Here is a 17,408-nt window from a genome sequence, read left to right as displayed (position 1 = left end):
AACAGTTAACCGAGTCATCCAAATGATTCAGATTGCAGCATCTGAATTTACAGATCAAACTAATATTTCACTTACTGTACACTTGGATCTCTGCCTTTCAACGAAAAAGCAACCCGGTGGAGCATTTTTTCAGAATATCCAGACTAGACTAAATGAGCACGCTAGTTAGTCCCACTGTAAAGAGCATAATTTTTCAAAACAATCCCCAGACTTGCAAAGAAAGTGTTTAATAGTAGCAAACTCTAAAGATCACAGCTGCCTCTACATGTTACTGATATGGTTGACTACATAAAACCAGCTAACAATTTGGACTGCATACTAGAACGAACTCCACAAGGTTAAAGCACTGAGGCATTACAGTGAGCAAGATACTTGAAGAATATTTTAACATATGCCCGACGGTGTGCAAATGAATGGCACTGCACCAAGTGGAAATTAAGTAAAAAGTTAATCACAATCCCAAGGTCCTTCTAAGGACATATTTTAATATAAAATACACTGAAATTGTTTCAATGCTCATGTGTAGACAATAAAAATCTGTCCTTCACATGGCTTTGCATCTTTTTTGTGTGTCCTCACGATTCTTAACTGTGCCTGCAATCATGTGGTGAAAAGTTAAATTATGTTGTAAGAAGTTAAACTTAGCTTTTTGACAAAGTATATGGTATATCTACAGTATACACAATATTAGTATCCTTATATATATATAGGAAGAAAGTTTTTCAATACCTTGACTGTCTCTTTTTATCAAACCAGAAAGTCTGAAGGATTTTACTCTACAATGTGTACAAGTCTGTTTCCCTCTTGCCGACAGTTGTCCCCTCACGAGCTGTGACAAACGTGGTTTCACAGAGGTGTGTATGTTTAAAATGTCTGCGTGTATCTCCAACAAAAGCAGAAAATGAGGTATTATTCCTGGTATTATTACTGGAGTGAATCCACTCCAGTAATGTCAATGCAGCCAACCTCTTTGATACAAAACAGGTAACTGGAATCAGTCGGGATGTACAGGAGAGGGATCACTGTCCCATCAGCTTTATAATCACAGAGCAAGTATCCATGTGCTATAACACATCCTTCTCACTTGCTACAATACAGACTTCCAGTGGTCTTGCAGATTCTGATTTGGTAGCGGTCTGATCCTGAGGGAGTCAGACGAGCAGAGCAACCAGCACATTTTAATTTGAATTAATGAACAATCCAACAGAGATTGTCTTAGCATTTTTACAGACTTGTTAACAGTAAATTAGTTAACTCAAGCCGTTGCTAAAAATAAATCACTATTCTTAAACGGACTGACCAAGAGATCACGTTTTGGCCTGAACACAGTGCAGTACGCACAAGGAGGGTTGCTACAACCACCACAATGGGACATATCCAAAAACAAAAAGTGGAAAGCAGCTTGTTCCTAAAATGTTGGAAGCTAAAGTACTGTACTACAAAAGGGAGAGGTTGAATTTGATCCGGGTTAGTTCTAAACGTGCTCTTTTAAGGCATTTGTTTTGACATTTCGGAATAATTGGAAGGCAGAGAGGGGAGTCATTGCTCCCAAGCAGCACCAGGGTCCTTGGCTGGTTCCTGGTAACTGGCCTTTGGGAAACCTGGCCTTGGCGTGAGTGTTTGCGTGCGCCTTTGTATGTGTGTGTCCTGGAATGGACTGGCATCTCACCCAGGGTGTATCCTGCCTTGATTCCAATGCTTGCCAAGATAGGCTCTGACTCCCCTGCATCCCTGAACTGGATGAAGCAGTTGGATAAACGGAAGAATAAAAGTCGGAGTAACCACTGTCAGAAACCGCTGTTGTGCCAGAAGTTGAAATCTTTGTATAGGCGCATAAAATTATCACATCTGGACATTTTCACAATAATATCAGAGTGAGACCATTTCTATACTCAGACTATAAGGCCCCTTCAAAATGGCTCAATGCAGAGCATAACAAGAAGACAAAGTTTGTGTGTGTTTCAGTGTGTTCTCTGGAACACGGCCAGTTCAAACCTTTGCTGAAATAGGTTGCAGTGGAGAAGAAAGTACTGAAAGCATATTGTTGTCTATCCATAGGATGTGTAGAACGTGTCCCTAGTGTGCTTTACCCTCTATTCTTCTACTCTTATTAAGTGGAATACTAGTGTGTCTTGTCACTTGGTAGCCAGTTTGTCAGCTGCGGCATTTACATCACCAAAAGTTTGTGGGGTTCTGCCCTGTTCCTTCCTGTGATCCCTTGTAGAGAGGCATTCGATTTAAAGGCAAATTCATCAGGCGCTGCCACTCCAGGCTCACCTCCTGAGCTCCCTCCCCCCCCAGGAAGAAGCGCTGGAGAGAGGAGAATCCGAAATCGGGCCTCCTGGCAATGATACAAATGTTGTGATGGTTGTGTCACTTACCCTGAAGTCGATGCCCACAGTCGAAATGAAGCTCCCCGCCAGAAAGGCGCCATCTTTAAAACGGACCAGCAAGCACGTCTTTCCAACACCAGAGTCCCCAACTAACATCACCTAGAGACAAGTAGAACCAGAACTTTACTGGCTGACTGAACATGCATGGCACACTGCTCACTCTCATGTGTACTGAAATGACCCGGCAGACCACAGAGATATGAACCCATTTTTACCTGAGGAGGGACAGTTTGCAAATGCATACAGTATTTGCAATGCATGCCTTTGTATACAGAGGAATAGCTTGTGAGATATTCAAACACACTTTAGAAATGAAACAGCCTTTGGAATTAACCGGCAGGGTAATTCCCATGTCATTCAATTTTACAAACACAACAGAATTCTCATATTCTGCTATAACAAACTTGGAAAAACAAGGACATTTGCACTTTCAGGACTTTGCTCTAGATGTGATCGGTTTCCTCCTGCTTGCTGGGCAGACAAAGGAAAAGCACATCACAAGTGATAGTTTCTTTAATTGAGTCCCGGTTGAATTTAGTCACATAGAGAGCATCTGGTCTGCGGGCTTGGAGCTGGTATCCCTGCTGTTTGGGGACAGTGCATGATTTGAAGAAGTTAAAAAAAAATGTTGTTTTTTTAACCAAAAGATCAATCCTGGGTTCCATTCATTCGTCTTGTCAAGAGAGTAGTAAGTCTCACTTGCGATGACACAGACTTCCAATGGTTGGGCAAATTCTGATTCAGTACCAGTCTGATCCTGAGGGACCCGGATAAGATGTTCTTCCTGGATCTTTAAAATCGGAATCACTGAACAACCCGAGAATGCTTCACCATGTTTAGGGACTTTGTCGTCATTCTTTGTCGTGCTCAAATATTTTGCCTCAGCAGCCAGGACCAGAGACAGTGCCTCCAAATCTGGGGTCATGGGCCTCTCCTTAAAAACAATCGGCTCGATCTCTCCAGGTAAAAGCGGAGGGGGCGCCCCTTGAGGAGGGGGCTCAAGCACCACGGGGTGTTGCGACAATGACGGGCAGACCTGAGTGGTGGTGCTGTAGAGATGCCCAGGGGAGGTGAAGCAAGAGCTCGACTTTCAGCACAAGCTCTTGGTTCGCAAGTCGTTCTTGCCCCTCGTCCTCACCCGAGGGTTCTGGGTAATCCTGGAATTCTGGGTAACGACCAAGGAAGGACCAGATTATGGGTACAAGCAGGGCAAGAAGCTCAGCTATACAGGAGAGTCTCGGAATAGCTGGCACTTAGCAGAAATCACTTGAGATTCATTTTAGCTGACAATGGACCGAAGTGACTTGACAATCAGTGGTATGTTGTGCCTCTAAACCACAGCTGAGATCTGAAACAGTTCAACTTCAGGTTATTTCTTTACGGGGAAGGTGTGTTGGTAGACTGAATGAAAGTTAAATTTGACACAGATTAACAAGGAAGATTTCAACTAGCTGGAATTCCAAACGCTGCAATAAAACAGGAGTACTGGCGGACAACATCTGCTTAATTGCGAAAATATTGTATTTCACCACACCACACTGCTTAAATAAATCAGTTCATTCCTGTAACAGACTTTACCACACAAGGATGTATGGTATTTACTTTTTTACAAGTCAGTTAACTGAGACTGATTTCATAACTGCATTTCTCAATAGAAGATAACAAGTTAAATGTGAATTCAAAATTGAAGTACGTTGAAATAATCGAAGATTTGTCTCTTAAACTACCAGGATATTTTAAAGTTGTTACAGGTAAAAAAAGGAGATTTAATATACTCCATGGCAAAAGTCAAAGTCGGGTACAGGCATATTAAGTGTTAATATTTGTTGAAATCTATGACGTATGTGTAATGAATTAAGTAAGACCTGGATATTCTCAGTTCTTGCAGTATGTTTTATAAATAGCATTACGAGTGACAAATTGTAAGAGTAAAAGGTAAACAGAATCTAAAGTAGGCCATTCTACCTGACTTGCTTGCCTCACAGCAAAAAGCTTAGTGTTGCAAAACTGACATCAAGGAGCTTTTGAGTGATGCTTGAGAAACAGCACACACAAAAGATCTGGCAGTTTGATCTGTACACCCACAATGGACAAGATCTACCACCTCATCTTCTTTCGAAGTGATTGTGTCGGCTACCCTAGTCAATCCTTTTCAAGACGGAGACAGATGGCAGGTTTCCTCATAGGACGTCTTTACGCCACGTTTAGGAGATCCAATTCTTTCAAACCGTCCCAGGAAAACAAATCCAGTTCCCAAGGAGTGACATTTTGATCCGTTTGCTAGAGGCAGCTCTCGTCCAAATTCTCCTGACAAAATGGAAGAGCGATAACTTTACTTCTTATTTTACCATCATCTGTCCTACCAAGCAAATTGACCTCGGTATATTGTCAAACTTCCAAATTCCAAGAATCAGCTGAAGTAGGAGCCTGAGTGGCGAGAGCAGCTCTGCTTGTTGGGATTCGATCCCGATCTCTCGCGGGCTCCCAGCATGCATAGCACCACTCCCTAGACCAAGGGTGACTCTGCTGCTCCCAACGACCAGTCTACTGCCACCACAGAGTTGTACACTGGCTAGATTTTAGAGGTGGGGGACATCACTGCAGGAATTCCCTCAGAGCACGCCTGCAGCTTATAAGTCACAAGAAAACTGTTGATCTGTCTTCCTCTTCCAGTAAACAAAAAAAGCTAAAGGAGGCCACTCAGCCCTTTTATGTTCATTTGGCAAGCAGCATCTTAAAAAACTAAGGGCACCACAGTGCTGCACTCAAATTCAAGACTTTAAGCAGGACTCAATCTTTTTTTCCTATCCTCCCCAGTTTTTAAACCGACTTGTTGATCCTCACTCTCCCAGAGGGTGGCCTGGGTGGAGGACAAGCAGCCAGCTGGATGCTGCTGAAAGACGCTGAGCCCCTGCCCCCTCAACCTCAGTGATGCTCCTCCAGTTGTGCGCCACCACCTGGAGAAACCCAGTCACGACAGGCCACTGACATGATTCCCCAATTCCTGAATCGACCGGGATCTTTGTCAAGGGGTCCACCAGTACATTCTCTCACCACTTCATCCAATTCAAGGTCACGGGGGAAGTGGAGCAAATTGACAAGCAACAGGCGCAAGGCCAGACACACCCTGGACAGGACACCAGTTCAACACCGGGTACACACAGACACACACTCACACCAGGGCCAGTTTTCCCAGGAGCCAATTAACCTACTAGTACATCTTCGGACAGTGGGAGGCAACAGTTGCACCCAGAGGAAACTCAAGCAAACATGGAAAGACAAACTCCACACAGATAGCACCCCAAAAAGTGAACCTCATAAATCTCAGATTTACAAAGATCTAAACCGTTCCCTTGCCAAGGTATCTGCATTCTTTCTCTGCCCTAGGAAAACAACATCATTGCACAACTTCAACATCCAAGTCAGTTTGTGTTTTGGAATCACACAAAGGGGTAACAGAGTTCTAAAAGTGGCAGTTTCTAGGGGATTTTTTTGTTTAAACACAGATGAAAGGTTATAGCGACCAAGCACTTTTAAAGGCTAAAGCAAACAGATCTCCCCGAAAAATAAACATTTTCATAAGTGCTTGCAAACAGGAACATGACAGATTAGGGCTCATATACCACAAAAGGGGAATGAAGGAGCCTTTTCACTCCATCAAAGAGAAAACAAGAAGAGGTTGGGTAATGATACCATGTTAGAAGGCAGCAGGAAATTTCCTAGGCCCCGAGTAATCTGCTGCCAGCTCCTCACAGGTTTCTAATTCCAAAACAAGCCAAAAAGCCAACTGTTCAGGGCGTCTTTTTTAACCAAAGCCAACAGAGCAGACAATTCACACTGGCAAGAGGGCCGACAACATTAAACCCTGGCAAACCACAGAAAGCAGTGCAGAACGCCTGCAGGCGTCTTGGGAAAAAAAAGCTTCGAACACCATGTCTCCAGCATGGAACCAGCGCTGACCAGTCCTCGACACGTAAACTGGCAGCCACAGACCGCAAAGGGCAGGTTGCGCTGTAGTGCTATGCCAACACCCCTGTAGAGAAACCACAGCTTTCGGTCCAGCTACTGGCACTTTGCAGATAAAGCTGGCGTTTACATACAGTGTTACATAAGAAAGGTTACAAACGACAGGAGGCCATTCAGAGCAACTTGTCTGGCTGCTAGTTAGTAGTTATTCTGATCCAAGAATCTCATCTAACCGTTTCTTGTATGAAACTGACGTACCTAAAAGACGGTGTTCTGCAATCCCACAGTGCTGGGTGAAGAAGTGCCTCCTATTGCTGGTTTAAGATGCAGTTCCAAGTAGTTGGCACTTGTCCGAGTCACGTTTACCTGTTCATTTTGAAGACGTCCTCCTGGTTGACACTGACGATGGCTTCCAGGTCTTCAAAACAAACGAACTGTACAAAAGTTTTGACCGGGTCAAACACAAGCCATGGTAAAATGTTGCCGTCTGTCATGTTGCTAAATATTACTGCTCTTCTGTTGCTGAACTTCTGTTCAGTAAAGGTTGAGGGCATTACAAATGTGCGATAGCTTAATCAAGGGTTTTGTTTCTTGATTAAGCAACCGAACGATCAAAACCAGTTCCTAGTGTTTCTAGTTCAAGAAAGCTTGTCAAGTTTATCAATAACTAAACCCCCCATAACGAAAAGCTTGATAGCTAAAATTCAAAACGACCATTATAACTGTAAATCTGTTATAGATGACCAGAAGGGCATAGAAGACAATACTGTCTTTTATCATCATTCACGATAAATCGCATTATTGTAAATTGAATCATTATTAGATACCATTAGATTAAAGATTCTTTCATCACAACGTAAACATCTGGCCACATCTCCTTTTACATAACCATTTAGAGGCTGTTTAGATTGGTGAATATAACAAGCACGTTGCGTTGAAATCTCTTATCGACATCCTACGACGTTCTCCTGGGGTTAAACGGGGCAGGAAGCGCTTGACATCGTTATGTGCAGGAAATAGTGTATAAACGGACAAAGACAAGTGAAATGGGTCTAAATAAATCATACTGTGGAAGAACAGGACGAAACTCATGTTGAACCTTCAGACGTGGGAATTGCTTCACATACCACTTCGTCATGAGCTGCACCGACAGTACGCAGGTATTTCTCATACACATTTCTCAACTTTATTCGACAAATGCACTAGTATTTTTAGTTCACTCGTTTCCACACCGTGCCGGTAATCTCTTTTCACTTGATTCATACTGCCATTGTTTCTGCGCTACATGTGCTTGCTGCTTGAGACCATCAGATTATTTGCACAGCGGTGCCAGATCCGGCTGTAGTGATACTGTGTTTCGATACAGACTCGCACCTTTGTACGTGTCTGCTGCTATGTATATAAACTTAATTCTACCCGCTTGAATGCAGTATATCCATAATATCAGAGAGCAAATGAATAATTTAAGGGCATTTATAATTAAAAAGAATCACGCGAAGAGTTCAAGCGGAATACCGAGTTTTCTACTATTATCACTACACCGAAATATGATTAATCATGAGACCGCTTTAATAAAAACAACCGAATCAAATTCACGTGAATCAGAAGACTTTTCAAATGCAAGTGCATTACGCTTAAAACGTGCAGAGCACATTTTATTCGTGCATTACAAACAACGTGTCCAGTTGGTTGCACCCGCAATCGTTTATCTGACGTACAGTACATCAGAACAGTGTTTAAACGGAAGTCTTTATCCGTTGTGCCCTATATCATCAATAGGGGGGAAAAAACTGTCTAGTAACTTTACTTGCCGGAAAGCGCAACACTTGTTACTGTTTGCTAAGAGCGCAACAACGCTTTGTTTACAAACAGCAGTATCCGTGCGGTGTAACATACAATATAAAGGGCTCACCTTAAAGGCAATATCATAAAACTCGCTGCTGTTGCTCAAAGAAGGTCTGCTCGGATACACCACGCCGTTTAGGGGAGCGTCCGATCCAGCGGTACCCTTTCCAGCGTTCCCGTTCTCTTTGCTATGCAGGGCGGCTGTTGGGGCGGCGGTGCTAGTCTTGCTTTTTACGGCCCTTTTCCTGGACATGTTTTTTTCAGCCAGGCACACAAGATTAATGCTTGCAGTTTTTGTACCAGTAAACCCCCCCCCCACCCCACCTCCTCCTCCCAGACCGTACGGTACCTTCGGCAGGAAAAAATGTAACAACAATGCAACTAAGTACGGAATCAGCCTTTTCTCCTTGGCAGGTACTTCTTAGTTTTAAATGTCCGACTCAGACGGATGAGTTTTGCATTTGATTTTCACCTGTATGTCAGTATCATGACTGTCAGGGGTTTATTCATTTTGTTTTCCGAGAGCCCTCCACTTTCTTTACGCCTCACAACACCGTCCCTATCGGTTCTCTCTCTTCTCTCCCAGTTGATAATGAGTAGGTTGGGTTGGCGTGCTATTGACAGCTTGCTTGGCTCTTGGAGCAAAAAATGTCTTCCAATCGCCGCGCAGGTTGGGCGCAGGGCAGCCAATACTGAAATAACATTACTAATAAGGGGACGGCGGCAGGCGATAGCTTCAATGCAAAACAAAAGCTACACCTTGCAGCATGAGACCGCTAGCTGGAGAACTGCGAAGAGTCCACTTGTAACGCTGGAAATTAAAGGCGCAGAAATATATTTTTTTTTATTTGGGCTTTCGTTTTTTTTTTTGCGCTTCAGAAATTCGGCATATAAAGTATATGGAGCTTTCCTCAAAGTTCTTTTCTTAAAACTCCAGCTACCACTTAGCTCTGTACGCCGGCAGCAGCAGTCCTGAGATAGCCAACCTGCAAACTCGCTAAGCACGCGGCCGAGGTACAGTACCTGCTAAAATCACTGGAAGATCACGCGGACCGTCGATGAGACAGGACGGACCTCGCTTGTCGCATCGAAATGGGACCACATAAACGTGTACATTAACTAGAATTACACAACTGGTTTATTTTCTTTTGCCACCCAGAGTTTACACCGATGAAATGCTCCGAGCAGCATTCGTGTCTTTGCTAATTAAGAAGATGCGTGACTGGGCAAAAGCAAAAATCATAATACGCGTTACCAACAAAGGTAAGAGTAGCAAATACAACATGATCAAGATACCCTCTTTCTGCCATTCTACAGTGCCGAGTCGCAGTTAGCATTGCTGCTTCACAGCCCGCCAGTCATAAAATCCTTCTGTGTGGAGGCTGCATGTTGTTCTCGTGTTTGTATGGGGTTTTGCCAGATGCTCTGGTTTTCGTCCCTCTTTCCAAAGACGTGCTGGCTAGTTTAACAGCTTCCTCTAAATTGTTTCTGTATGCGTGTGGCCAGCGATGCCATTTGGCTGTTGGCTACCACCTGTGCAAACCAGTTCGGAGACGGTAGAAACACAGAACCACACCGGACAACTGATGGCTGGGATACCACTCCCACAAGGAGGTAAAAGCACCTATTTTACATTCTTCTTGGATAAAGTCCCAACACCCTTCTCACTGGACCAGGATCAATTACAAGTCCCGTCCTATTGTTCATCGACAGTGAACCCTAAACCAAGATTGCTGTCCTATTCTCTACCGGCTCACAATGTCCCCTGCACCAGCTCAGCCAAAGCCAGCTTTCCCCCGCAGCTCTGAGCCCTGGCACTGTGTGATGCTCCTGTATCCCAGACGGGAGTCTGGTCTGATGGTTGTTACGCAGACTGCTGGGTGCCAGTGTGCCGCTGCTGGGGTTCACCCCTTCAACCACGGGGAGATATGTCAAGCTTTCCACAGCTACAGCTCTCTCAGACGCAAGGAAGCACTGTAGCTCCCCAAAGGTGAAAGGTTATTCAGCCCATGTGGTCCATTTGGTAGTGGGGGGGGGGTTCACGCGGCTTTAGATCCGGCAGAGACATTGTGGGTTTTCCATTGCCGTAATTTTCCTGCCATCTTTGGAACACAGGCTTCATCCCCTATTCCGGAATCCTGGATCTTGACCGGTCCTTCCCGTTTTTCCCTTCACAGCCCATCTGTGGGGAAATGGGGGATTGGTGCTGGAGCTGCTAGGGAGGTCTAAACTCCGCAGGACTCCGCTCCCACTGGATCTTGGGTTCTTCGGGTCTCGGGAGCGATATCCCACAGCCGTTCCCAGATTTCCTTTGGCTTTTCCGCGATTGAACTGGTAACTCAGAGAGAGGCGGGTACCTGGTTTCCTTGTGTGGCTTCATGGCAGGTGGTCATTCTCGGTATTGCCATCTTTAACGCCGGGGTGGGGTCAGCCCCCCCACCCACACACACATACAAGGGATCCAGTTCCTCACCAACAGCCCAAGTCAACCATTCCCAGTACTACCATAGACCCCCCCCCTGGGAACTGCCCACAGAGCACTTAAACGCTCACTTTTCTTTCTCAAAGATTCTCATTCGTTTTCATGTTTTAAATTGGACTTCGTTGTATTGTGGAAAACATCTATTAAGAGGACTCTATAATGATCAATCTTACAAAACAGAACATATGAGTCAGACTGGTTCAGAGTGGACAATTTTTTTTGTTTTATTAAACTGCTTTAATGGCCTGACATGAAATGCATTATGTAACTAATGCATTCCACCAGCCCATTATTTTTTTCAAAAGCACTAGAAAATGCACACAGGAATGTTCGCCCTTGAGTGTGATGAGTTTTCAATTTTCTTAGTATTTTAACCTTTTCTAAACCTCAAATAATGAGCTTTCATGGAAAATGAAATAGTCTTGTTCAACAGTTTACTACCTCAATAATTTAATCGAGGTTAAGTAGTTTATAAAGCTGTTTTCTGAGGCAGTGTTTAATTTAAAGGTGGGGGTTGCCACCTTTAAATCTTAAGTGCAGTTTGGTTTTTACTGATAAAAGCTGTTTAAAATATCTTTATATTATATATAATGTGATGTTGAGTTTAAAATTACAAGCTTTGCAAACTTCATCCAGTCTCGACTTAACCCTCAAATGTTTGCAGGTTGGAAAGTTTGTTTTTCCATTTCAACAAATCGTTCAAAAAGTCACTCAAGTACATTTTAATGAATCTATCATCCTGGTCAGCACAACCATCTAAAGAGGACTAAGATTAAGTTTTCTGTAATTGGCAACTAGCATTCTGAATTAAATATTTCTCCCTGCTGTGGTTATGCAACACTGTCACAGTTAGTTAGCCCATTTTATCAGGATTAAATATCTCTGCCCAAGAAGCAGGATCCGAAGATTAAGGTTCAGAGATAAAACAATGGAAAAAAGCAGTGAGTGTTCTGTAGGATGTGAAAAAACTTTCCTGGTACTCTACTAGAGATGAACTACAGTCACACTGTTTTCTAAAAAAATCCTAAAAACGCTCCTGAATCCCTTTCCTTTGTGACAGAAATGATTCTGAGCCAGAGGCTTTGTTCTAAATTAAGCTCTTAGTTAACATCATTAATTATTGAAAATGGATCTCCCTAGAACTTGTAATGTTTTTTTCTTTTTCTGGTTATGATTCCCTGGCATCCAATAGCATTTTGACTTTCTTATAATATCACCCTGCAACTCACAACTAGCACCCCACTGAAGCTCAGCAGGTGTGAGCCTGGCCAGTACCTGGATGGGAGACCTCCTGGTGAAGCTAAGGTTGCAGCTGGAAGAGGTGTTAGTGGGGCCAGCAGGGAGTGCTCACCCTGCTGTTTGTGTGGGTCCTAATGCCCCAGTATAGTGACGGGGACACTTTACTGTAAAAAGGTGCCATCCTTTGGATGAGACATAAAACTGAGGTGCTGACTCTCTGTGATCATCACAAATCCCAGGACGTTTCTCAAAAAGAGTAGGGGTGTTACCTTGGCATCCTGGCCAAATTTCCCTTTACCAATCACAGCCTCCTAATAATCCCCATCTCTGAACTGGCTTCATCACTCTGCTCTCCTCCCCACTAATAGCTGGTGTGTGGGGAGTGTACTGGTGCACTATGGCTGCCGTTGCATCATGCAGGTGGGGCTGCACACTGGTGGTGGTGGAGGGGAATCACCATTACCTGTAAAGCACTTTGAGTGGAGTGTCCAAAAAAGTGCTATATAAGTATGGGCAATTAATATAGTAATAATTATCATTATTAAATATAGTTATTATCAATTATGAGATTTCTATTAAAATATCTGTTTAACCACTTTGGCTAATGTTATTCTTAATATATTCTTAACTGTGGCATTATTTGTATTTCTACAGCCTGTGTTTTTCTCTTGAACTTTCAAACTCCACTTCATAGTTATACACAGCAGGCATACAGTACAGCCCTTGAAGTGGCAAATGTTTTAAATACACACACAGACTATCCAATTAAAGATACTGACAAGCCTTAATAAGCTCAGCAATTGTCATCTCAGGCTGCCAGCCAAAAGTACAAGCAGTAGAGTTAAGCATTGTGTGGTGGACTGTTGCATGGAAAACACTGCAAGAGTACTGGCCACTGCCAAGCTACAGGTCATTGCTAATCCTACCCTACCTCACCAATTTCTAGCCAGTGAGGATAACCCTCATCAAGGCCAGCAATCTCTAAACCAGAGGAGAAAGACCCAGACAAGACTGATGTTTTTCCTTCACAGAGTACAGACCTCTTTCAGGTTAAGAGCAAAGACTGCTCTGGGAGGCCACGTTACCCAAATCCACAGACATCACAACAGTCTCAACACAGCAAGCAGAACCATAGAAAACCTTAAAACAAAAGAGCACATTCATTCCTGACCTAAGAATGGCAAGCACTTATTCACAAAGAGCTGTGGGTGTACAGAGCAAACTACAGAGCAGTGTTATTGAAGCTCCTTCAATGAGCTCTTAGAAGAAACGGTTTAGCAAGGTTATCAGAAAGTTACTAGAATCCAAGAGAGAAGGATGAGCTGGTTAATTTCTTCTTCTTTAAATTCCTTTTTTTTGTTTCATCAGATTTCAAATGATTAATAAAGTGGTTTAGGATAAAGATGCTAAGGAGTTCACACATTGTTTTATGGTGCAATGATGTAGCCTTCACATTCCTGCGAGTGATTTAATTAAAGAATGTTCTATTCAGTATCCAACAAAAGGGACAAAATCATATACAGTGTGACGGTATATTGAAGTTTAAACTTGCAAAATTGAGGAACATCTCTTCATCTTCAAATTTTGCTCTGTCCTTTGAGGATGAGAGAGAGCCCACTGCAGGGTGTGGATACAGGGAATTTCTGCCTATATCAGCCTGAACATTGCGTTAAAGGAAACCTTAAAACATGCAAACTCCACATAGCAGGTGCTCCAGACTAAGACTGACACCAGGACCCCAGAGGAAGCCTCACTAACAGCCAGGCCTTGATGCTGACCAACATCAGGAACAAAGAACTGAACATACACTTTAGAAAATGAAAACTGTTCAAAACTACAAAGCACGCAGTGATATCACATTTGATCATTTTTCTTCTGACTGATCATTCAGTTTACTGCACCAAAAAGAATGACACTGAACTGATGAACTTGTGAATTTCTTGTGTGAAGACAACCGTCCAAAGACGCCTTACGCACAGACAAGTCTTGTTCAGCGATTGTTTTATTCAGGGAATGTCAGGGTGAGGCCAGTGTCGAGCCTCAAAGTACTTCCTAAGCCCGGCTAGACTGACAGGAGGGAAATACGGGCCGATTCTCTTCCGGATCCACCATTTGCCTTGTGCTGCATGGATCCCTCCTGGATCACTAAACTTGTAGCGGAAATGTTCTCCTCTGATCCACCTGAAAAGAACAGAGAAACAAGGAGCTGAATTAGAAGAACATACTTTCCTAGTTATGTGTTGCCAGTAAGGCTGTAAACACAATGAACTTTTGTTGAAAGCCTGCAGAGCAGTGTTCCCCTGTCAATGGTAGGACAATCAATCAACTGTAGCTTAAAAATGACAAAAACACCATTATGTTTCTCTAGCAAGATATGCAGGTTTCCTAAGAACTAACTGTGTAAAATGCTAAATAATCCTATAAGAAATCACAGGTATTCTGCGGCACTCCAGTCATGAAGACTGTGAACAGGTTTGGAGTACGCTTGAGTGTGTCGGTGGTCCATAATAGATAGGAGGCAAAAAAGGGAAAACTGATGAAAGCATGGAAGCACACATTATAATTTTCATTCTACTTTTTGGATTTATATTAACAATATTAGTACATTATTCACAACATGATCATATAATTAGATGTAGCTTTGACCAGGTTCATTTACTGGTGTGATTTAGGAAACAACACATCCTGGAAATGGGTGAGAAAGCAGTAGCCACAAGGGGGAGCTAAAGACCAAGTAAAAATGTTCTTTATAATGAAGGATAAATACAACAGATGTAAAAAAATAATACTCTATTCCTAAGTGCTTTTTGTTTAATCTAATTACTACACAATATTACATGTAACAGAAGAGCAAAAACATAGAGCACAGTAAGTCTCCCTTATAACATAACATCACTTTATTAGCCAAATACAATTTCATGCATTTGGAATTTGTCCTAAATCCATGAGTAAAACTACATTGTATAATAATAACACTGTAAATGATTTATTAATCCGGTCAAATAAGCAGGTTTTAAAGATAACGACAAATGCTGATTATCAGATAGATCTGGACAAGGACTTCTACAGACAGACATGGCTCTACACACGGGAAGGTTTTACAACCCAGTGTGTGCATCCTGTTTGGCAGAGCAAAAAGGCAAACTGTTCATATGTGAGCAGAAGAACCTATAAGTCCACTGTCAATCTCAAAGGGAGCCAGCAAAATTCATAGAGCACAGGAGCTATGTTCTAGTGCAGAGCATTTTTAACATGTGAACAAGCCGAAGAGTTCTGGACATAATGAAGCTTGTTTGGCACCTTAGAAGACACCTCAGTAATAAGGTATTACACTAGAGTCCAATTTGATGGAATTAAGGCATCCATCATTTTTTCATCATCAGATGGGCAGAGGAAGGATTTCACAACTTTACAAAGCTGATGTTTTGCCCTGGGTTCTCCCCAGCTCTCAAAAACCTGCTGGTTAAGCTAATTTGTGTCTTGCGTGGACCCAACTATAGACTGGCGTACCATCCAGGGTGTGGTCCTGACTTGTCCTGACACCTTTAGCTTCTGGGGTAGGTTTGTAGTTGCCGTAATTCTGAACTAACAATAATAAGTGGCTTTCTGATAACTGATAGATGGTTGAAGGTAGCCTATGACCTTGGCCCTCAGTCTTGTCACAGTTTAGCTTAAAGGGGAACTGAAGTCCCAATTTCTCAGACCGGTTATTAAATCGCAGTGAAATAAATTCATTGGCGGCACAGAAAGAAAATTGACAAATTTCAAATTCAGCACAAAATTGTGAACTTTGAGGAAGTACTGTAAGTCACCATGTTGTCGCCATTTATTTTCAAATGAACACAGTAACATGTAAAACCTCCAATTTACATCACAAAATAGATTAAATTTCCAGGTATGCGCAGCTCAATATTCTGCGATTCAGACTGGAGCAACCAAATTTCCAGCTAGGTGAAGCAGCTCTATCACATTGTTAACAAGCAGGCTAGTGAATACATCCCGTCTAATCCAAGAGAAATATTGCTCTAGACTTTGTTTTGCCGGCAAATACAACTTAACTCTGTTAACTCTGCATGCAGATCATGTTGACACATTTCTGTGGTGAAATGTCTGCTGCTGTATGAGTACTGAATTTCTCGTACATCACATTACATTAGTCATTAGAGGGACTATTGAGCAGGAAGGGCCGCTTCACATCACAATTCGGGCAAACTCTCACTCTGCCTGTGGTTTCAGTCTCAGGGGTTTGCAACAACAGGGCGACTTACAGTACTTTCACAAAGTTCACAGTTTTGTGCTGAATTTGGATTTTGTCAAATTTCACAGAGCGTCAATAACTTTATTTTGTTACCGAGATTTAATAACCAGTCTTAGAAATCTGGACCTGTTCCCCCTTAACCTACCAGCATGTCTTTGGACTCTGGAAGGAACCCAGAGCATCTGGAGGAAACCCATACAAACACCGAGAGAACATACAAACTCCACGCAGACAGCAAAACAGGAACAGAACCCAGGGACCCAGTGCTACAGTATATATTACATAAAACTGGGAAAGTGACTGGAACAGGTGTTGTACATGTTGTTCATGTTAATATATTCTACAGCTATATTCTAGTCCTGACCTTAAAATGACAAATTGGACAAATACTAAGGATAATTCCTCACGGGTGTAGCTGACTTCAGGTGCTATGTAATGCCAAACAACAAATCAACAGTTAAGGCCAGAACATTTAGCTGTGGTGCACACAGCCTCTCTCATGAAACAAAAAGTGTGGTGAAAACCAAACTAAAGCACCAAACAATGTCATTTCCAGTAGTGGAAATGCCAAAGTTTATAGGTCTATTATTTTAGAGATACGGCTCTTGAAATTATTGAGCGTTCCCCAATCAAAATAGAATAAATGGATACAACTGCTCTATCTGTGAATGTAAGAAAACAAAATCTTCCAAAACCCTCAGAAAGTTGGAAGAAGTATTTTTAGTTGTAACCACTACCATAAAAGTTATGATAATAAATCTTCATAAGAATGTGGTTTTAATGCATTATTTCTTTTTAGAATGAACCCCTTGACTTGTAGACTAACAGAGGAGCTCAGTTTAATGCCATGCAAGGGATTTCTTTTCTTGCCGCTTCAATCGGCTCTGAATGATCGGCACTTTTAACACCCCTTTTATTTATATCAGAATATTTCATTTTAGCACCAAGATTTTTAAATGCAATACCAACCAATGACACTGAAGCTCCTGGTGAAAACCCACACAAACATGAGAAGAACATGCAACCTCTGCAGTAGATGTTGCCATATTCCTGACCTGAACCGATGAAAATATAAGAGCACAGCTACAAACTTCACTACTGAGGAGAAACCCTCTTCATTCTACACAACATTCTATGTTATTTCTGTGAAAACAATTTTCACCATTGATCAAAATGCTGACACTCTGTAGCATCGAACATGTGTCAGATGAAATATCTGAATATA

At 42.4% G+C, this 17,408-nt stretch overlaps 2 protein-coding genes across 7 annotated transcripts in view; both read right to left on the bottom strand.

The window, feature by feature from the left end:
• Positions 1-9,300, bottom strand: part of LOC102687293 (ras-related protein Rab-26) — a 142,477-nt gene extending 133,177 nt beyond the window's left edge. Inside the window, exons 1-2 of one of the 2 annotated variants that reach the window (XM_015359934.2) lie at positions 9,228-9,300; positions 2,382-2,492 (exon numbers count right to left, since the gene is read on the bottom strand). In XM_015359934.2, coding sequence (XP_015215420.1) covers positions 2,382-2,489 — 108 coding nt within the window. In that variant the 5' untranslated portion in view covers positions 2,490-2,492; positions 9,228-9,300. Of the gene's footprint in view, positions 1-2,381; positions 2,493-8,271; positions 8,908-9,227 lie in introns of those variants that run through there. The other variant, XM_006636996.3, reaches the window with a different exon arrangement.
• Positions 9,301-13,379: 4,079 nt separating this feature from the next.
• lmf1 (lipase maturation factor 1) overlaps positions 13,380-17,408 on the bottom strand; it is a 99,688-nt gene continuing 95,659 nt past the window's right edge. For all 5 annotated transcript variants that reach the window (XM_069180721.1, XM_069180725.1, XM_069180724.1 and 2 more), the window contains one exon: positions 13,380-14,106. In XM_069180721.1, coding sequence (XP_069036822.1) covers positions 13,932-14,106 — 175 coding nt within the window. In that variant the 3' untranslated portion in view covers positions 13,380-13,931. The remainder of the gene's footprint in view (positions 14,107-17,408) is intronic.

The sequence above is a fragment of the Lepisosteus oculatus genome, chromosome 19, assembly GCF_040954835.1.
Source record: "Lepisosteus oculatus isolate fLepOcu1 chromosome 19, fLepOcu1.hap2, whole genome shotgun sequence".
Classification (NCBI taxonomy): Eukaryota; Metazoa; Chordata; class Actinopteri; order Semionotiformes; family Lepisosteidae; genus Lepisosteus; species Lepisosteus oculatus.
Note: the sequence above shows the minus strand (reverse complement) of the source record. Positions and strands in the feature narration are given on the sequence as shown.